This window comes from Nannobrachium achirus (assembly GCF_963921795.1).
Source record: "Nannobrachium achirus genome assembly, chromosome: 12".
In the NCBI taxonomy this organism is placed as follows: domain Eukaryota; kingdom Metazoa; phylum Chordata; class Actinopteri; order Myctophiformes; family Myctophidae; genus Nannobrachium; species Nannobrachium achirus.
The window spans coordinates 15,602,257-15,625,433 of NC_137832.1; the positions used below are offsets into that span (position 1 = coordinate 15,602,257).

The following is a 23,177-nucleotide window of genomic DNA, read 5'->3' on the forward strand; positions in this document are numbered from 1 at the left end:
ATGTGTGCGTGTGCCTACATGTGCGCATGGATCAAATAGAAAATACTGCGCTGGCACTGCAGTAGAGAAACTAAAAGTTTGCATTGAACAAATCTCATCTATCACAGTAATGGAGCCATGTAGCCTGATGCACGCACAATGCACATATAGTCACTGCTGGAAACTATACAGTAGGTGTTAAAGTAGCCTATCCATATGAATAGGGTAGCCTTTGGACTTGGGGATGCGCAAGCCCACCACTCACTGCCTGCCTGGTAAACCTGTTATGCAAATAGCCATTTGATTACCATGGTCGTCACTCGTATAGCCTATAACTATGGTTCTAGCACAGTTCTGTGCATTCCTTGCCGTGCATATGGGAATTGGCCACACAGAGTCCGGTCACGTCCGGCCCTGAAAGCGCTACTGGTCGTATGATTCATTTTCGGCTCATCCTGCTAAGAAAAAGAGGCGAGGGGAAGAAGAAGAGAGGGCCTGCTTCCTGCAAACACACCAAGACATTCAACACGTTCTCAGCTCTCATGTCCTTGTGTGTGTCCTGTGAGGCTCATGTCAGGGACTCACATGGAACACTAAATGCTGAGTGCGGTGCATCTTTTGTCTGTTCCCAGCAAGCACAGTACAGGACCTGGATCAATCAGTGACGTCTAGATTGGCGCCAGATCAAGTCAAAACCATGAGATGACTAGTCTGTCCTAGAATATCATCTGATTTCAACCAACATAAATCCTGCCCACGAAAACGGACGTCCTGGATTAATCAGAGAGGGTCCGATCGAGGCCAGATAAATATCATAACTAATGTAAGATCATCCCCATATGGGCTGTGATCTGGCCTCGTTCTGAACGTCACCGAAGTCACCAGAGGACGTTATCATAACGTTATCATGACGTCATTTGGCTTGCAGGGTTGCTGTGCGTGCTGTTTCTTTGCACATGTGCAAACGTATTGGTTTCTTGGCAAGTCTTTTAATAATGTTTGATTCATTATTGAACTCTTGCACTGAAGTTCCAAGTCACTCTGAGTCTGCACACGTCTGAAGTTATTAATCGACTAAATGTAAAATGCAAAAATGATTTGCACGCTGACAAACTGGCGTGACAACAGACACGTCTCTCCCAGCAGCATTGTAGCTGCAGGGTTAAACAGAACTCTGATTACTGAATGCCATGAGAAGACACAGTTAATTAGCAGTATATAGGGCAAGTCAACTGTAGTTTTTCTCTCACAGAAAAGTATACAGCTAGGTGTCTTCAAAGTTTTCAGGCCAAGGACCCCTTAGTCGAGAGAGAGATGAAGCAGGGACCCCCACAACCCAGAGATACATTTCAGCGTTTGACGGCACAATCATCAGTGTATTTTGGATTCATGTCAATTTATTTAACCACTTGAACCGTCAATACTTAATAAACTTGACCTTTCATTCTGTACTTAGTCTGCTCTTTTTCCCATCTACACTAAACCTCTTTGCCGAAAACAGCCGATCTACAGGCGTTGGGAGCTTGTAGATGTGCTATTTTTTGGCTGCAGTTCTCAGAATAAGGACACTAAAGGGTTCAAGTGGTTAATATAAAAAAGGAGCAACAAAAGATTCTATCACACAAAGATTTGGAGGACCCCCTGTAGTGACTATGAGGACCCCTTAGGGGTCCCGGACCCCCTGTTGAAGGCCCCTGGTATACAGAATTGACTATATCTTCCCATTTGGCCATTTAGTGGACACAGCTTTATTTAGGATAACTAACATAGACTTCGATAGAAAACTTTGCCTTGGTTTCCCAGACTACCAACATGACTGTTACTATAATAAGAGTTTATGACTGCACCAGTCGAAATGGCCCATGTTAAGATTGATGTATGGAGGGATTTTCATCTTACCCAGGGACGTGCAGAGAATGTTAGAGATGCAGGGGCTGAAATTTCTAAAGGGGCCTTTTGGTGAAAATATAGAAAATAGCAGACCTCCAAGCTCACAACGCGCCGCACTGCAACACGCTGTGAGCTTGGAGGTCGGCTATTTTCGGCACTTGATACCACACTGAACTAACTAAGCATAATCAAGTCAATACTGTAGATGTGGCAACGGCATGTATTTCTACACAGAGAGGGCAATTCTTTCAACATAAGATGCTGCATTCAAGTTCACGAGAGTTTGGACAAGGCAATTCTCTTTGAATGCTGCCTTCAGTATATGGCATGGAAAGAGGGCATTTGCTTTTCTTTCACCTTAGTAAAAACTGCATTCATGGTCAGGAGAGGGCACTTTTTACAGGGTTGCATGTCTCCATTATGACATGTCTCCATTCCGACACTAACCCTATTCCTAACCCTAACCCTAAACCTAACCTCTATGGAAGTGTCGCCACTCCGACAATAAGAAGTCAATGTCGAAGTGGCGACATGTCGGAATGGAGAGCGCCCCCCTTTTTACAGACAAGTAAAAGGGCAGGGGCTCAAGCCCCTTCTCTGTAACTTTGTAAATACTGTATACTGCTATGCTACAACTGGACAACTGAATTTCCCCCTTGGGATAATAAAGGTATCTATCTATCTATCTATGTCTACGTGTGCACGTGCGTAATCTTACCTCTTCCAGGTTGTTCATTTGGGAGACCACTTTGTTGATGTAAGAATGGACTTTCATCAGATCCAAGCTGTACAGGGTTCCTTCCAGAAGGTCCACCATGGAATGCAGCTGGACAGCCAATCCATAAAAGGAGAAACACACATTAATTAATTAGTGACCCTGTACTCACCACGTTTGACGGGTCGATGTGTGCGGAGGCCAATAACCTCTCTCCACCTCTGAAAACACTTTGGATGATTAACTCTCTATTGACTTTCTTTGTTCGGTTCAATGGGGAGGCTTGTGCATTCAGTCACTGAAACACCTTGTAAACTTAACGGGCCGCACAAAGCCCGCTGTTTGGTCTGTTATCTCCTCACACTGCGCGTGGAGGAATGGCTCGTCAAAACGAGCCTTTGCATTGCTGGGTTTTTCGGGTTAAACTATTAGTCCAGTCAATCTGTGGTTTGACCCAAAAGAAATTGCAATAGTAATCATTCAAGGTTTTTTTATGATCCTATTGGTCCTCCAAATAACATATTAAAAGTTGTGAAGTATATATTTAGTGGATCAAGGTAAATTCAGGGTGTTTGAGTTTGGGTCTATTGACTACAGGAAAAAAAGACCCCCCAAAAAATCTTCTTTAATAGCATGTGAGAGGTCTAACTAGGATTTTTTCATGATTCTGAATCCATTGCAAGCATTTGTGTAGCATGAAAAACATTACTTGGGCTAAAAAGGGCCCACAAAACGATGGTTTATTGATGAATCACTTTTCACAGTTTTGTGATTTTTAGCCCAACAAATGCTTGCAATGGATTCAGAATCATGAAAAACCCCTAGTTAGACCCCTCACAACGTACTTGGATTAGATTTTTGGTGGTCTTTTCTTCCTGTATAGTAAGTGAATTGACCCAAACTCAAACCCCCTGTATTTACCTTGATCCACTAAATATATACTTCACAACTTTTAATATGTTATTTGGATGACCCAAAGGATCATAAAAAATCACACCCGTGTGAAGTGGAGCTGTGTGTGTGTGTGTGTGTGTGTGTGTGTGTGTGTGTGTGTGTGGATCATGTGTACCGATTTTTGTGACATTTGAAGAAAATATGTAGGAAAAGGAGCAAAAAGTGTGTTTTGGAGAAAATTCAAGATGGCGGAAAATCTATCATGGCGCAAATGGGCGTGGCCTATATGGGGAGATGCGTCATGACCCAAGGAATCCAGGGAAAAATATTTTTAATTTTCCGACCTACGGTTCAAGAGTTACAGGCCAAAACGTAAAGTGGGGTGTTATGGCGCCACCATGCGGCCAAATGACACAATTATTTTTTATTTAATCCTTGAAATCATTATGAACCTCCTCTCCAAGTCTTGAAACTCTAGCCCCTATGGTTTGCGAGTAGGTTGGGCCTTTTTTTTTTGGCTTAGATTGACTGGCCTATATAGGTATTGCCGGACCAAATAGCATTCCACATCTGGATCTGCTTCTTATTTTCTTATGGTACATACTGTGCCTCTTTTCTGCCCAGTGAAAAATTAATGTGCGCTTTTACATACGTGCAAGTGGGGTGCGGTCGGTCGCTGGGATGCTATCTGCAGATGTTAGATCAGATAACACGTTAGAGGGGTCACATGGGGGCGAGCGATGACCTTTGGTACTTTTAAACTCGACTGGGATTTAGGGTTCTAATTTTCTTTTTCCCTCCGGCCAGCCTTTCCCACAGCCGTCGCTTACAAGCGCACTGATCTGTCCACAATGAATATCACTGTTTCTTCTGTCTGCGCCCTAATCTGATCAAGTGCTTAAGAGTTATTAGCTTATTGGCTGGTAGATGTCCAGGGATATGTGTAAGCCTATAGACAAATCGGACTGATTATTTTTGATCGGTTCTAACATTTGTATATCTCTGTCGGTCTTGGTGGACACCCCAAATATCCTCTGGACACTCGGGCTGTATTTTAGTTGTCTTAAGTACCAGCTCTTATGCCTTAACTTAAAGGCCTGTCCATACTGTCTCCGACCACCAAACTTTTCGGAAAGGTTCGGTTCAACTACAAATTGACGTCAATCGCATCTTCTGAAAAGCATTACCCCGAATTAGAGTTCGGAAAGCTGCACGTCGGAAAATCGGAACTCTCAGACGAAAGGTTTGGTGGTCGGAGACAGTATGGACAGGCCTTTACGTTAAGGCATAAGAGCTGGTACTTAAGACAATCAAAATACAGTCCATGTGTCTAATGGCTACTACTTACATACAATTTCAAAATGCAAGTGCTTACCCTCAAAACACAGATGTTACCTGCAGAGTTGGGGTGCTTGTTTTCTGAAAATATTCCATATCGTTCAATACATACATAAGTGTTTTAGTCCCGTGTTTTGATTCCATCAAGTGTAATACCGGTTTTCACCTGCTGCATAAGCGCTACGACACTCTTTGAGTAAAGGGCTTTGCACACGGACAATTTCATTTTTTTAAAGAAAACAATGATTCTCTATGACCTCATGCACACCGGCTCCGAATTTGCCATGCGGCAGGCGGCTGCGGAAGTGCGTTTTTTTTTTTTTTTTTTTTTTTTTTTCCGATCGAACCCAGTTTGATTTTTGTGTCTTGTCGCATGCGGTAAAAACTCATTGATTCCTTTTATGACTCCTTTTCGGATCCGCAGTGTGGATACCGCACAGCCTTGCACACCAAATCCAATGCGTTTTAATCATGCAGCAAACGGAAAAAAAACACAACGGTCCAGTGTGCAAAGCCCTTAATACAGTGACTTTCAGCCACAGACAGGATTATAACACCTCTTTTGTTCAATGTGCTACTACAGAATATTAAGGAACACACGCAAGACTCGACTTCTGTGGCTTAGGGATAAGCGCTTGAATTTGTACATGTATGCAGTAGCAAGGCCATAGGCCTAACATTATTTAATGCTTTAACCATTGAAAAATAGCAGATCTACAAGCTCACAGCGCGGCACCGAGTGCCGCGCTGCGAGCTTGTAGATCTGCTATTTTTGGAGAAAAGAAAAGTCGTGAAAATGTGTGCAAATCTTTGAATATATGTATTTCTAAAGCGAACATTTGTAACTCAAATTTTGCTTCTGGGTGGTCCCTGGAACTAAATGAAAAGGTTTGAGAACCACTGACATAGTAGTCTCTCAAGAACAGACTAACTGAGCTCCATCTAAGTGAAAGGGACCTTTTCTTTGACGATGGCTGGCCAGATTGCTGACATAGAAACATAGGTTTTTCAAAAGATCTTAGAAGGATTCAAAAGACACTTATAGAATTGGGTCAAAATTCTAATTTTAACGTTAAAAAAAAAATAGCAGATCTACAATCTCGCAGCGCGGCACTCGGTGCCGCGCTGCGAGCTTGTATATCTGCTATTTTTCAATAGTTAAAGCATAAAATAATGATACACAATAATGTGTACTGGGTTAATTGCAGAGCATCCACTGCCATCCGGGGGGGGGGGGGGGGGGGGTCCAAGACTGATAGTCTTGGATAGTCTTGGACTTTACAAAAAAGTCTCTCAGTTTTGTCCAAGGCTACGGTATGTATATGGGGGATGGGTATCTTATTTGTGCTGGGAGCAGGTACAGTGTTATTTAGGTGTTGTAGGATTAATTTGATGAAACGTCTGAGATGAAAGGTACCGTGTTGATAACACAAATCTACACGCCTCCTGTCTTCGGCGGCGCTGTTTCTTTTTGTCTTTAATATTTATCTCACGATTTTTGTAACCCATTTTTTCCACCCAGTGCCAATTGCCTAAGCTGTAATCCTGGGCTCTGCTCTCCCTCTGCCGCGCCTGGGGATGGCCCCCCGAACTGAGTTCATGCTTCCTTCAGTGCATGAGGAGTGAGCAGGTTGCTTCTTTTCACCTGACAGGGTGGAGTTTCCCTGGTTGGACGTAGCGTGCGGAAGGAACACGTTATTCCAACCAGTTCCTTTCCCCTCCATCAGGTGCCCCGGCTGGCCAGGGGGAGGCAGTATAGCGACCAGGATTACTGCATGTTTTTCTGAGGGTATCTACCCTAGGAGACACAGGGAGAACATGCAAACTCTACACAGAAAGGCCCTACAGAAAGGCTCCACACAGAAAGGCTGTTTCTCAACCAGTGGTCTGCGGACCACTAGTGGTTCATGGCATAGCATTTTTAGGTTTTACGTTTTTTACTGATTAGGTGCGTGGTCTACCTATGTTATTGTTTTTCTAGATTGATATTCCTATGCATTTGTTATATTGTTGTTAATGTACTGACATATTATCTTGCTTATTATAGTGATGTGTATTACCTGCTTATTGTAAATCGCTTTGGATTAAAAGCGTCTGCTAAATGCCTAAACTGTAAACTGATAGTTAGTTTCAGTAATATATCATCAATCCATATATAGGCATAGTGTGGGGGAAAGAAACGCTTAAAAGAAAATATTGACTGTTAAGATGTTGATATACATTGTTGCGCGTGGTGTCACGCACCAGCGACCGACAAGCTTACGACATGCTGTGCGTTGCGATTGGCTATTTCACAACACTGGCACAAAACTAAGTACATATTCAACTTTAACATTACCCATTCAGAACGGGTACACATTATTGTGTATTATTATTTTATGCTTTAACTATTGAAAACTAGCAGATATACAAGCTCACAGCACGGCACCGTAGATCTGCTATTTTTCAATCATTAAAAAGTTGAATTTTGACCAGATTCTATAAGTGTCTTTTGAATCCTTATAAGGTTTTTGGAAAAACCTATGTTTCTATGTTGTCAGCAATCTGGCTAGCCATCGTCAAAGAAAAGGTCCTTTTCATGGTAATTCTAGGCCTATAAATGGGTTAATGGTAAATATGATTTTTTTTTTATGAAATAGAAATTGATTGATTGATTGAACTAGAGTAGAGTAGAGAAGTAGAGTAAAGCATTTCGGCTGAAAGGATAACACAAAAAAGTCTCAGGGACTTCCATTGTGGTCCTATGCTTTCCTCTTCACTAACTAAATATATCTACTTTGTGGGGAGGTGCATTGGGGTGGTCCTTGAGGATTGTTATGATAGTGGTCTGGAGCTCAAAATAGGATGAGAACCACTGTTCTAGTACAATCCAAACCACTCTTCTAGGTGAGTACTAGGGCATTCACCGAATATTCGAATATCAAAGTCACTATTCGACGCTGTTCACCGAAGTAGAATATTCTCTTATTTTTTATTAAAAAATAAATAAAAAAAAGACTCAAGAGAAATCTTCATGGTTTATACTTGGTTTATACTTATACTTGGCTAGACAGGAAGTCATAAGAATGAGTTGTCATTACCCCTGGTGGATCCATTTGTTAATGCTCTACTGATGTCATCCGTCACGTTTCGTCTCCCAGAACTAATTGACAGTAGGAAAAACGGCCAGCCGGCAAACTCAATGCCATGATGGAGGAAGAGCCAGCTAATGCAACTGTCACTACTAGACCGAAGATTGCTCGTTTATATTGGATGAAAAAATATATATTTCCTGTCGAATATTCGACTAATTCGAATACTAAAAATCACTATTCGTGAATGCTCATATGAGTACCTGTACTCATATGGTAACATCAAATCAGAATATGTACCAAAAAACACTGTGGTGCGGCTGCCTTGGGTCAACAATCATCTCCGCATACGGAGATTCCGAACGTTTCACGCTTGTTCGGGGAAACCGCGCATCGGGTTGGGCCGAGTCCCGGCACTGCACTCCGCGCCGCGGCGGGGAACGCGCGTGCCGAATCTGAAGCCGGTGGGGCGAACGGTTCTCGAGATACGCAGATTACAGACAGACAGACAGACAGACTCACAGAGACTTCTCGCATTTATTGTAAGATTAAGACCTGAGGCCGATTCTACAAATGCCTTTCAAATCAGTAGTTCTCAAACTTTTTCATGCCATGGATCCCCAAAAATGTATTTATCTGAAAATGATGTTCTCCCCTCCTCACCTTCAGCAGTTCCGGGGCCTGTTTCTTCAACTTCTCCATCTTCCACTCGTTCTCGCAGGGGTTCAGGGACGAGGGTGGCGCCGTGCACGAGCACTTGCAGTCGGAGCCCGAGCTGACCGTCTCCACCGTGTAGAAGTCCTCCACGCGCACGGCCCCGCTCCGCAGGCGCAGGCACGCGTCCTTGCTCAGCGGCCGCATGATGCACTTGCAGCGGCAGTCTGAGCCCTCCGACGTCATCCGCACAGGCTCCGTCTCCCCGAAGATCTGAAGGGATGGCATGGAGAAGAAGATGGGAGGGTGAATTACAGCAGTGGTTTCTGGTTTTCAAAAACATTTTCATGTCAAGGACCCACATTTACTGTATATGTATTTTGGCCACAGACACCCATTTGAATATACATTTTGTGCCTGGCTGGGAGCCCCAAAAGAGAAGATTTGTCAATTTTCATTTTTTTTTAAATATCAGATCTACAACATGCTCATAATGCACCTCTACAAGCTCATGCCTGTACTTGTAGATCAGCTATCTTTGATACAGGACATTGCACCTCTGACATAACAGAATATCTGCTCGGTCGGAAACATTTTATTCCCAAACCGCTTCAGGAAATGGAAGAAATAACAGAACAAATGTAGTTACATTTCAGCGACAAGTTGTTAATACTCTGGTTAAATATTTATAAGACTCACAGACAGACCTGACCACTTTCAACCGAGCATCCCTATTTTGGGCATGTCATTATAGGCAAAAATGTCCCTAAACTTTCAAAAATAGCTTGTAGATCTTGTAACTTGTAGTTTTTTTTCACCACTTTTACACACTGTGTGTGTATGGTGGTGGTGGTGGTGGGGGAGGGGTTCTGTCTGTCACGAGGATATTACAAACTGCTCCATAATCACTGACAGCATCAATTTCTAATTCACAAGAAGCTAAGAGCCTAAGCAAAGATTTGCTGATTTGCAGATGCAGATCCGCATGGTGAAAAGTGATGATTTGAACATCTGTGTTGAAGTTAGCACCCGTTGATGAAAACAGACTCCCCAGTCCCTGTAATCTCTTAGTATAGGCTACTTTATTCTTAATTAGAAGTTAAACGTTTTAAGTGGCCATACTTCCAAGCCCTGCATGCTAGACTCTACAATACATAGATGAACTTTTAAATCCCTGTGCTGAGTCCTTACTGATGTTTTAATTTTTCTTTTTTTTTTTATGTTATAAGTTTTTACTTTTCTTTTTTGCTTTTGTAATCATTTGTACCTTTTCTGTTAAGCACTTGTGTTTCTGCTTCATTTCTGCTCTGTAAAGCGCTTTGAGCTGCATTTCCTGTCATGAAAGGTGCTATACAAATAAAGTTGTATTATTATTATTATTACATATCGTAACTGTCGGGCAGAAATCCTGTAGGCTATCTCCAAGTTTCAAATTTGTATGTTTTTTCGTAAAGTAAAGCCCTGCTTCACCATACAAGACTGTCGCACAAGACTAGTGAAACTATTTTCACTATTTTAAATCATTTTAAAATGATAAATGCAAAACGAATGGTTTCCACCCAACAACAACAACGATATGCTATACCTGATCTGTATTTGTGCAGCAACTCCGCTGTAGTAGTTGCATCCCTCCTCATTACTCACTACTTGAGACATATCCTTGGCCAGGCATGCAAATGGAGATGTTAAAAGAGAGGTGTACTCAACAAGCAGCCAGGGCTGTGCAGTGCAGTGTCTGTCGGGCCAGAGGCATTCTGAGAATGTAATTTTATCCAAGCCTAGTGATCAGTGGCCAACATCGGACCTTCGTTATTATTAATACACAGTCCCGTGAAATCGAACAACTTATAAAGATATATTATGCTCAGCTGGGGTTTCCTTCTCCCAGTGGTGCGTCTGAGTCACAGAGAGTTGTTCCACTGCTCTGAATTACTTTCGTCTCCTGGTGGACATCTATGAATAATAAATCCATTTTCTTAGGAGGGAAACAAAAGCAAGGGAAGGAAAAGTGATCCTGAACAATAACCGCAGGCTTCCCCTCTTCTGAAGGTTAGCTGTTTGCCTCAAAACTAAAGGGGTTGAGACAAACATAATTCATACGAGCTATTATCACCAACTGAGTTTTGGATACCGCATATGAAATGAAAAAGCTTTGTAAAACCATGGTGGCACATTCATACAGGCCTATCTTTAATTAATACATATGTGGTGCCATGACCATATTACAAAGTGAAAACTGTTACCTTGGCTTGAAGGTTCTGACCGAACTGAACAGTACCATACACATACCGTTGTTTCCTGTTGAGATTGGCACATTTCCTGGGGCAAGCTGCCCGGATCACACATGTCACACTTGTCTTCTTTTTTTTTTTTTACTCTCAAAAGGCGCCTGCAATGTAGTGCATTTGAAACTACATTGCAGTGCACATCATGGGGTGATCACTGCTTGCCTCCTGAGAATTGATTTATTTTAATTTTTGTTTATTTTCTGTTCATTTCGTTGCTGAGTGAGGTCAGCAGACAAAGTAACGTGAGTGAGATGAAAAAACCTGGGTGAAATATACCAATCTCAACAGGAAACAACGGTACATGCAAGACCAACCATCCATCCGTAACTTATTTCAGTCCGTTTTAGGAGACGATGGTTCTATAGATTTACTGTGCATTTGAGTAAATGTTCCATTGGGTAATGGTGTGTTGGTGTGTGGGACTTCTTCATTCCGCTGAAAGCTTTGTGTACCTCTCTCCACTAATAGCTGTCGGCATCCATCTTCCTGTCAGACACTGATTTATGGTGGCAAAGTGGCCCATAGTGTCTGCAAAGATCACATTTGATCCTCTCCGGCAATTGGTCCTCAAAGACCTGGGTGTTCCGTCAAAGAGCTGTTTGCACTGAACCCCACTCATTGTCATCACTTTGGATTAGACATAGCTCTGGTCCAGAGTGTCAGCTGCACTGACGCTCTGACAGACCCGTCGCTAAATGACTAGACCGGATTTTCTCAGCCCCTACGAGCGCTCAACTTGAGTCAAAATAAACTAAACTACTTTACTACTCACCAAACCAAAGGTAGTTTTGCGTTGTTGAAAGTCTACTCTCCGCGGTGGGAAACCTCTCAGCAACCCACCCACTCTGTAAAATACATTATTTTTGTCATGAAACAAAACACACCCACCTCGAGCCACCCAGCGACAACGGTTCACAACCCGGAAATAAGCGGCGGTCGAGCTGGATGCGTTTTATTTCATGACAAAAATAATGTATTTTACAGAGTGGGTGGGGTGCTGAGAGGTTTCCCACTGCGGAGAATAGCATTTCAACAACGCAAAACTACCTTTGGTTTGGTGAGTAGTAAAGTAGTTTGGTTTATTTTGACTCAAGTTGAGCGCTCATAGGGGCTGAGAAATCCCGGTCTAGTCATTTAGCAACGGGTCTGTCAGAGTGTCAGTGCAGCTGCTTTGTGATGTATCGTTTGCTGCAACACACAGTCCCATTCCCCCAGGCTAACTCCCATATCCACTTAAACCTCCACACTTAAGTACACTTGACCCGAGTTAGCTCTGTCCTTGGTCTGCTCATTTTTTTCCCCTCTACACATCTCTTCGCTGAGAACAGCCAGTCTAGAAGCTCACGACACGTTGCAACACGACACACTGCAAGCAATTTTTTTCTGCGAATCTTACCCCCATCAGAAGAGAGATGCTAGGGCAGGGGAGGACAGGGGGTCCACAGAGTTACTACAGGGGGTCCTACAAATCTTAAAATCCTTTTCATATTAACAACTTGAACCCTAGTGTCCATATTTTGAGAACTGTAGCCAAAAATAGCAGATCTACAAGCCGAGGAGTTGTGATCTTGTAGATCGGTTATATTTTCGCATTTTTCGGCAAAGAGGTTTGGTGTAGAGGGGAAAAAGAGCAGACTAAGTACAGAGTAAAAGGTCAGGTTTATTTGGTAGCAATCTGGCAAGCCATCGTCAAAGAAAGGGGAACGCCCACTCGGTCCTTTGAGTGGCGTATAAGCCATCATGACTCTGTCTCGATTAGGTAGTCACGGCTCAAATGGTTAAATATCTGAAAACACAAATTGACATGAATCCAAAATACGCTGATGATTGTGCTGTCAAACGATGAAACTATATGGAATCTATGATAAAGTTGTGGGGGTCCCTGCTTCATCTCTCTCTCTCAACTAAGGCGTCCTTGGCCTGAAGACGTTGAAGACCCCTGCTGTAGGGTTCAAGTGGTTATGGTATGTTTGAGTCGACGCGTTGTACTTTACTGACGCTCATCTCATCTCCCACCACCTCCAAGCTGGTCTGAGGGAGCTTTCGGCTGTCATCTCTTTGCGCTGAGATTTAGGGATCTCTATAAACCCTGGGGCAAGCCTACATGTGGTACCGCTTAAGAGTGGAGAAGAATGCACCATCACAGAGATTCTTCATTAAAGAATCTCTGCCTGTCTCCTGTCCTACCTCTTTGAAAACGTGGCTTCGTCTTTGAGTCCATCCATGCCCCTGCCACGTTGTACCTAAGCGTCTCAACAAGGAGGACATCGGGACCAGTTTGTTTGGGGATGGCGGAGAGTTCACTAGCCCTAGCGGATGTCTGTGCAGCAGTTTTAGGGAAATATGATCAACAACAATTAAAGATGTCCATGTGTGGAGGCCTTTGATCTGAGCGTTCTATTTCCACCAACATCAGATGTCAAAATGTCAGCGGTGTGTGTGTGTGCGTGCGCGCGTGCGTGAGTGTGTGAGTGAGTGTGAGAGAGAGAGTGTGGGGGTGTTTTGTATGAGTGAGAGAGTGTGAAAGTGAGCAGAGGTGGTTCATACAAGAAGAAGGCCTTGCCCTAATTGTTTTTTAAGCTGTTGTTGTTGATGCCATCTGCCTTGTGGAGGAGAATGGGATTCCTTCCTGGATAAATAAAGGTTAGATTAAAGAGGTGGTGCCAGAGTATTGTGCTTTTTCTGTTTTGTATGTGTCTATGGAGTTAACATTACTCTAACAGACCCCCAGGTGTGGTTATAATATGCAAATATGTCTTCCCTGTGTATTTTTGTTTCTTCCTGAAAAGCCTCTGGATCAAAAGGCCCAATTGAAATACACCGCTTCAATGACATCATAAAATCGTCCCCTCCCCTTTTGACCATACAGCAACACTGTGGGTGTGGCTATAACTTCAGCTGGGTCACCACCCACCATGACAACCAGGCATACTTAATGAACTGGTGGGTGTGGCCACATAAAAACATAATTTTAACACTTGAAAACCAGTTATATTTTAGACTTTTGCTTCCATAGTTTTGCCATAACTAATGCAGATTAACTGCCAAGGCTTTTTGCTATTGTATTTATCCGATTTTCAGTGGCGCTGTGCATGCGCCGTGCAGGGTGTTCCCGTCCACAGTCTGCGGATGACCGGATGTTGTATTCTGTGTGAGGAATCACGGGAAAGCTTTTTTCGCTCACTCCCGGTATGGGGAGGCGTCCTGCAGGAGGAGGGCCTGATAACATTTACATCAAATATCTAAATATTGAATCAAGCAAATTAAAATCTGTCCAGGGTGTTCATAAAAGCCTTATTAACACCTTCTAAGCCAAGGGGAGCCCCTTAATGTTAAAACCGTACTATATCGCACATCCCCCCAGGGACTCTCAGCCACGTCGCACATTCCCGGACTTTGTCTTTAAAACCGGAATAAAAGCTTTTGATCCGAAAATCGGCGATCGTCTAACCTTCCCTAGTCACCACTCGTGCACTGATGGCTCATGCAGACCGTGCATGAAGCAGAGGTGACGTCAGCGCCTCTCCTTCTCCAAGGCACCTTCCACCCATCCGTTTACTGTCTACACACTCGAGCTCCTCCTGCAGCCATGCTTGGGGCTATGCTAGCGAAACTTTTCAGGTCTGTTCTTCAGTCACACATGGACTATTTGCGGGGACATTTACGTGAAAGGATCGCGCACGCGAAACGCACGGGGACATCGACGATCGGCCAAAACCCCCATTCTATCCCAACGGAGATCGAGAAAATCATGGTGAGTTACTGGCCTGGGGGGAAAAAAAAAAGAAAAAACAGCGGCGCTGTTCAAGATGGAGGGGCTGCGGGGTCATGTTTATAAACATAATATTATGTCTCAGATCACAATACAATAATAGAAATTTCACGGCTAATCTACCAACCCCCATTCTATTTCGGACTGCAACGTGTTAAAAGCCTGATAAAATGACCAAAAGTTTTTTTGAAAGTGGACTATCTCTTTAACAATCCATGTATTCTTCTATTAAAGAAGCATTTTCTTAAAACCAGTGAAAAGATACAGGAATTGGGTGAGGAAATGTAATTGGTTCTAAATATAGTTTATTTCTTCGATGAAAATATGAAAAGTCGAGTAAGGCTTACTCTATTTGCCATCTATATGAAAACAAGTGACAATTCTCAACATGCTTTGCATACAAGAAGTTAACCAGGCTACTTCCACAACTACTTCAGAAGATGATTTTTTTTTTTTCAGTGCAGTAAATAGGCTGGGGTGGGAGGTGTAATGGAGGTGGATGAGGTGGGGGCTCATTAGTAAAGGAATGCGGGCTGAGTGACGGGGTCTTGGGGGGGGGGGGGGGGGCGGTGGTTAGGGGATGTGGAGTGTGTGCATACATGCACACTGGCAAGGGTTCTTGATTATGGGGGCAAGGACCCCCCATGTGCCGGGACGGCTCATAATCCTAACCCTGGTCAAGTGAAAAGGCATTGGTTTGACGAGTGCTCTAATACAGCAGGGGTCTTCAACGTTTTCAGGCCAATTGGACCCCTTGGTTGAGAGAGAGATGAAGCAAAGACCCCCGCAACCTTTTCAGAGATTCCATGGCTTCATTGTTTGACAGCACAATCATCAGTGTATTTTGGATTCATGTCAATTCGTGTTTTCAGATATTTAACCACTTGAACCGCATCAATATTCAGGCCGGGAACACATTTTAGTGTATTACAGTACATGTATAGGATGTAGCAACATATTTGTTGTTGTAGACTAATTTTGGAATAATATTGTTTTTTTAGAAAACTTAGGTCAGGCCTAAATGGGTTAATAAATTTGACAATTCACTCTGTACTTAGTCTGCTCTTTTTCCCCTACACAAACCTCTTTGCCGAATATATAGCCTATCTACAAGCTCACAACGCCTTGCAGCGCGAGGCGTTGTGAGCTTGTAGATCGACTATTTTTGGCTAAAGTTCTCAGAATATGGACACTAGGGTTCAAGTAGTTAATATAAAAAAGGAGAAAAAGTTTCTATCACACACACAAGATTTGGAGGACCCCCTGTAGTAACTCTGAGGACCCCCTAGGGGTCCCGGACGCCCTGTTGAAGACCCCTGCTCCACAGCCACATGAAAACAGAATGGATTAGCAGATTAAATGTCTCTGTGAGAGGTTGTGCCCGGTTGGCCTGCAGTGCTTTATTGTTCACAGCGAGCCCACAGCCTGCGCTTGTGCCATAGCAACATCAGCTTAAGATGCTTTAAGTCCCACTGCAGGATGGGGAAGTCTGGCTGGAGAAATTCCTGCCAGATTTTCAATGCCAGACTCTCCTGGTCTCCTTGAGTCACCAAACTCTACGTTTTGTTTTGTCAACAAAAGACTGAAGACTGGACCGCTGCCCCCAAAGCTTTATTGCAGGAGCAAGAGATGTGGCAACCAACCCTCTGTCCTAATTAGAAAATCATAAAAAAAAAAAAAAAACTGGCAAGGGGAACAATTGCAGTCTTCTCCCAGCTCATTCGCACTGGCACGTCAACTGACCGGCCGACCAGTGTCTTCTGCTGGCTTGAACCTCCCTCCGAACAGACAGCTGAGCTCAGAATGCCCAGAACGAAGAGCATTCAAGCCAGGGACGTGCTGGCCATTGGGAAAAGCGGGACAACTCCCGAACGGCCGGTTCATTCCCGGGCCGGTCCAGGCCGGCCATTAGGAAAAACATTTTTTAAATAAAATGACAGGATTTCGTATCTCCAAGTGTCAAATTTGTAATTTTTTTCGCAAAGTAAAGCCCTGCTTCATCATATGAATAAGAAGGCTTCGGCCACCAAAACACACTGAAAGATAAAGTGAACACTTTATTGTGGTCAGGATTGCTATAATCAAGTTGCATGCGTTTACCAATGACCAGTGCACTGACATGCCCCGTTGTTAGTCATATTGGTGGACTGTGGTTCTGTAATGGACCATGTGTGGTTCTAGTGGCAGAGGCCTGGGATATCTACAGCCTTGGTTTATATAAACAAGGATATCCTTCCCTTTTAGCGCTGAGTGTGTTTTGTCAGTTGGTAATTATAGGGCCAACGGTGTTAGTGAAAAAAAACAACCGCCACGGCTTCGACGAATCAGGCATCCTATGGCACAATGCAGGTGGCTCTTCCAGCATTTCTACTGTGTCATGAGCATAAACATTAGGCCCATTATTATTCCTGTTATGACACGCATGAAATCTTAACTGCCACAGCAGGCTAATTCCATTCTGTTTCATACCACACCATATATTTCAAATCTACTGCGCCATTTGTAGCCAATTAACACACAAACAACAGCACAAATACCAAACGAAAAATGACTATTTTGACGACCGAACTGTTTCGCTTTTCTGTTTGACTGTTGAAGAAGCTCTTGTGCATGTGAATATAAAAATAGAAGCCTTGAACCATGAGCTAGCTACTCATGTCCTGCATGTTCCTTTATTTGGGTTGTTGTATAATCCTTTCATTAAATCCCACTTTGTTGTCCAAGTCACAGCACTCCAGAACTGGGCCTAAAATCGTGGTCCAAATTCCAGTAGAGGCACTTTGTCCTAAATCTGATTAGTGGTGCTTATAAATATGCTTCTGTTATCGTAAAAGATCAACCTGGAGTTCAAAGGGGCTGAATCTAAAGCCACACAGCCTGGAGATAAATCATGAGATCGCAGTAGCGGAAGTACATTAGCGCCGGGCTGTTAATTAGCCGAGGACAAAGCACAGTGCTTTTGGGGGTACACCTCTACATTCCATCTGGGCCTGTTTATAGGTCCAGCTACACTCTGAACTTTACAGTTGTGTCATCATCACAAGATCTCAGGAGAGAGATGGAGATGGCGAGCTAGATATAGAGGAAGAGAGGAGAGAGAGAGAGAGAGAGAGCATGTCGTCGTTGTCGGGTGGAAACCTTGTATGTCCAAAACCGTTTGTTCTGTATTTATCATTTTTAAAATGAACTAAACTAGTGAAAACAGCCGATCTACAAGCACACAACGCCTCGCGGTGCGAGGCGTTGTGTGCTTGTAGATCAGCTGTTTTCACTACTTTTGTGCGATGGCCTTGTGTGATGAAGCAGTGCTTTACCTTGCGAAAACATTTACACATTTGAAACTTGGGAGATACAAGGTTTCTGCCCGACAGTGACGACGTAATAAACAGAGCGTAACATTTTTACAACTACATGCAAGGCAGGGCATGCACACACAAGCAAGTCACTCTGTTAATCTATCTTTTTCTTTCGCCAATAATATAATCCATTAAAGTCCACAAACTGTTTTCCCCTAATCACTCGTGCAGTGTCTGGTGGCCTCAGTCATGAATGGAATGATAGATGCTGCCAGTGTTTTTTTCCTCCAGATGCTCTTTTGTTGTACAACAGATGTCAGATCCACAAAAGCTCCCAGCTTTTGGGGAGAAGTGTCTTTTCACACACTGCGCAGTTCATTAATATCATAGGACAATTCAGGCTGTCCTGTCGCATAACACTGGGAGGAGGAGGCAGCACGCCGATAAATTAGGCTGGTCTTCATGCAAAGCATGGGGTTCACATAAGTAATAAAATAAATTAAAAGCTCTATAGCTCACTTTCATCATTTGCCTCAAGATTTTGCATAATTAATGTACCGGTATGTGTGTGTGTGTGTGTGTGTGTGTGTGTGTGTGTGTGTGTGTGTGTGTGTGTGTGTGTGTGTGTGCGTGCGTGCGTGCGTGCGTGCGTGTCCTGGGTGCTCGTTTAAGTCTAAACGTGTAACAAAGTAGTTACATTTGACTGTGTGTTTTCAAATCCCCCCGTCACAACAGTTCAGATAAAGAGAGAAGGCCTTGACAGCTGCATGTCTCCCATATTTCCTGCCACTCAGTCGATGCTCTGTCTCACCCAGAAGACACATGAGCCAGTCCATTTGGTTACATGTGTACATGTGTTATGTGTCACAAAAATGGTTTAATTAGGACTGTGTGGAATGTGGATGGATGGTCTGCAAAGCTTTTAGACATGTCACAGCCCCCATGCCATGGCCATGCTCATTATGTTAGTCAGGGACAGCAAGGGAAAGAGTACTTTGAGTGGATGTGTATTTGCCCCGGTCGGGGGCAGGGCTTTAAGGATACAGAATGTCTGTCTCTCTGTCACTGAGGGATCTAAAGAGGCTCAACATCCATTTTCCATTTAAAGGCAGGTGCTGAACTTCAAACTACAAAACTTAAAGACAAAATAAAAGTCTAGTGCATGCACACTGTAACTCTCCCTTTCTGCATTATTTATTTTTGGTACCACACTGCTCTTCTTCAGACTCCATCCACCATTCTACCACATTGGTCCCCAGACCGGTTACATGTCTCCATTCCGACATGTCTCCTTTCCGACATGTCTCCTTTCCGACACTAACCCTATCTCTTACCCTAACCCTAAACTTAACCTCTATGGAAGTGTTGCCACTCCGACAATAAGAAGTCAATGTCGGAGTGGCAATATGTTGGAAGATGGCCACGAATTGCCCCAGACCCAGAGGACGAACACTACAGAACACTTGTTTCTCTGTTACATTATAAACATTTAACATTTGAGTACACAGGCCTACGAATGGAATATGGAATGCAGGTACTTACTAATAATGAATTGGAGTCGAGTTAAATCAATTTCCCTCAATTTCATTAACATTTAGCAGTCTTTTAAGATGTAGATTTGTGGGGGTTCATTTTGTTTTTCTTTGAGGACTTTGAGGGCCGGATTGAGATGGTCAATGTGGGCCGTATGTTGCCCATGTGTGAGGCTGTGGGGGCTATTAGATGTTTTGTTGATTTCCCTTTGGGCAAATACCGTAACCGTGAAAGTGTTAGTATCACCCATCTGAGTCGCACACAGATGACTGAACCCCCAATCCTGGCAGTTTGAGAGTGCCATGCTTGTTCCACTGAATTACAGAATGGACCACTGCCACGGTCAGGCCGGGCAGAGCATCCATTTTCCTCATCATCTCTCGTTCTGTCTTTGTCCTCTAATTGACCTCATGGTGGTATTCGCGGGGCTTGTTTACAACCCAAACAACAGGCCGGTGCCCAGTGCTGTTCCCACGGCACTGTGCTTCATGCTGCCTTGCCCTGCCTAAACACAGTAGCACTGTGCCAGCTCCACTAGAGATAAACCTGAGGATACCACCTCTCTCTCTGTCTCACTCTCTCTCTCTCTGTCTGTCTCACACATACAGTATGCACGCACGCACGCACGCACGCACGCACGCACGCACACACACACACACACACACACACACACACACACACACACACACACACACACACACACACACACACACACACACACACACACACACACAGGGACGTGCAGAGAATGTTTGAGAGTCAGGGGCTGAAATTTCAAAAAGGACCTTTTGGTGAAAAGATTGAAAATAGCAGACCTCCACGCTCACAACGCGTCGCGCTGCGACGCGTTGTGAGCGTGGAGGTCGGCTATTTTCGGTGCTTGATACCATAATGAACTAAGCATAATCAAGTCAATACTGGACTTCTATTCAGGAGAGTTTGGACAAGGCTCTTGAATGCTGCCTTCAGGTATGGCATGGAAAGAGGACATTTGCATTTCTTTCACCATAGTAAAAACTGCATTCATGTGTCTGTCTGGCTCAAGCCCCCTTTGATGACACACGCACGCACGCACGCACGCACGCACGCACGCACGCACGCACGCGCGCGCGCGCGCGCGCGCGCACGCACACACACACACACACACACACACACACACACACACACACACACACACACACACACACACACACACACACACACACACACACACACACACACAGAGGACAGTGCTCTTGGACAGTTAGGCCAGTCAGAAAACAAATATTCATAAGCCGGTTCTTGTGATTCGAAACCTTGACCTGCCTAGACTTACAAAGTGTAATAATTCAATTATACAGCACATACTTTCTACCACAGACAGGCAACCAGGGAACAGGGTCGACCAGCCAAGGGCATCTTCGACATCAGTGTACGGTGTGTAGGCATACACTGTATGTTGTATAATGTAGGCTGTTGTGTTTGTTTCTAGGAGAAGTGGGATTATTCGACTCTCCCTGGGGGGAATGATCTTTCAGACTTCAGAGAGAGGGCTTGCTAGAGCCCAGCAGCTGTGCAAACAAGGAGCGCTCAGATATTAGGCTATTGTTACCCCGGGTGTAGGTGCTGGTGCCATCTCTCTCCACTGGCATCAGGGGTGTCACAAGGGGGGGGGGGAGTGGGACTGAGTTACTAGGGCCCAAGGTGGAGGTGCCCTATAGTAACTTTAGCTATAGAAAAATAGCAGATATACAAGCTCACAGCGCGGCACCGAGTGCCGCGCTGCGAGCTTGTAGAGCTTGTAGTTTAAGCAAACATTTGTAACTCAAATTTTGCTTCTGGGGGGAACTAAATATTTTGAGATGGGTGTCCGTGGCTGAATACATATCATTTTGGGGGTCCTTCACATGAAAAGGTTTGAGCACCACTGACATGGAAACATAGGTTTCTTGCACACATTTTTTCAAAAATAGCAGATCTACAAGCTCGCATATACTGTGAGCTTGTATATCTGCTATTTTTCAATAGTTAACATTCATGGGGGGCCCCCGCAGTGAATCCTTATACCCAGGGCCCAGAATTTGGTGTGACGCCCCTGACTGGCATCATGCCTGCCTGGCTCACCATGCACGCTCGAGCTATCATTTGATAAACCCAGGGCTATTGTTACTGATGTGAGGCGGTGACCCCAAAGCCTTCATTTTAGAGGATCAGCTTCAAATGAAAAAGACGACACGTGACGCTAAACATCTGTCTACTCGTGAGACAGAGAAATTAACGTCTGTTCATTGAAAAGAGGTTGGTTATTAGTTGTCAAGTCACCTATTTGTCTGAAACTTAGGCACCTGACCATGATGTGTAGACTATACATAAAGGTAGCCTAAGTTAGCCTATAGGTACTAGGTAGACAGTTTTGTTATGTGTGTATGTGTAGGCAGTGGTGGGAAGTAACTAAGTACATTTACTTAAGTACACTTTTGAGGTATTTGTACTTTACTTGAGTTTTTTCAAGTTTTACTTTTACTCCACATCTCGGATCCAACTATTGTACTTTTACTCCACTACGTTTATTTGAAAACGAGTTACTTTGTAGATTAAAAATATTATTACAAAATTAACCACTTCAGCCCTATATTGACTTAGGCTATTTGAACATAGCAGATCTACAAGCTCACAACTTGTGTGAGCTTCTAGATCTGCCATTTTCAAGACATTTTTATACATTTTGAAAACTTGAAATGGAAGGTTTCTGCTTCATGAGTACTTTCACTTTTTACACTTTAAGTACATTTTGATGCCAGTACTTTTATACTTTAACTGAAACACTGTAAATTCTGAACACCAGTAGGCATTGTAGTAGCCTTTTGATACTTTTACTTAGGTAACACATGTGAGTACTTTTTCCACCACTGTGTGTGTGTGTGTGTGTGTGTGTGTGTGTGTGTGTGTGTGTGTGTGTGTGTGTGTGTGTGTGTGTGTGTGTGTGTGTGTGTGTGTGTGTGTGTGTGTGTGTGGGCAACTTGCATTTTAAAGAATGCAACATGATTCTGACCGCTCCAGCGATTCATTTTGGGGAGGATTACATTTCACCTCATACAATATAGAGGCTATAGGTTATCCCATTCAGAATGGCCAGACTTGTGTGTGTGTTTGTGGTGAACTTACCTTGTTCATAGCAGTAGCATCCTGGCACAAAACCAGAAGACAGATGATAAACAAGTTCGTGTAACTCCACATTTTCTGATCTTCTTCTTTGTTTGGTAGGGGGAAAAAACGTACAGATCCTTAATTTGCCCACGATTTAACAGCAAAAAAACATTTACTGTTTGCATTCAATCCGTACGGCACGACATGATGTTGTTAGTCCATTGCCAGCAGCAGTCCAGGTGATGTTCTCTATGTATTTACTGAAGTAGACCTATATGTGCGCTTCTTCGCACAGCAATAAAGAGCGCTCCAGTCTCCACTATGCGCACGCTTGTTCTCAACTTGGGCGCTCACACGCTCAGTGTGCGCGTCATCTGTCATCTTCTCTGGCCCCTAGAGAGGGGAGGGGCTTTTGGCCACGGTTTCTTGTGAACGCTAGTGGTGGACTGAGGCGTCAATTGGGTATGGCAAGCTATGGCAGCTGCCATACCTTGGCTACAGGGGGAAATAATAAAATCTACTGTAGACTAATCGTGCCTGTTGCTAAGGTATGGCAACAAGACTGGTGTCTTGCACACGCGCGAGGGCAAGACATCAGTCATGTTGCCATAACTTAGCTTT

General features: G+C 43.8%; 1 protein-coding gene across 1 annotated transcript in view; it reads right to left on the bottom strand.

Moving 5' to 3' along the window:
• Positions 1 to 22,704, bottom strand: part of LOC308296109 (olfactomedin-like protein 2A) — a 35,486-nt gene extending 12,782 nt beyond the window's left edge. The window contains exons 1-3 of the mRNA XM_080739238.1: positions 22,575 to 22,704; positions 8,551 to 8,814; positions 2,588 to 2,695 (exon numbers count right to left, since the gene is read on the bottom strand). Coding sequence (XP_080595364.1) covers positions 2,588 to 2,695; positions 8,551 to 8,814; positions 22,575 to 22,646 — 444 coding nt within the window. The 5' untranslated portion in view covers positions 22,647 to 22,704. The remainder of the gene's footprint in view (positions 1 to 2,587; positions 2,696 to 8,550; positions 8,815 to 22,574) is intronic.
• Positions 22,705 to 23,177: the final 473 nt, after the last annotated feature.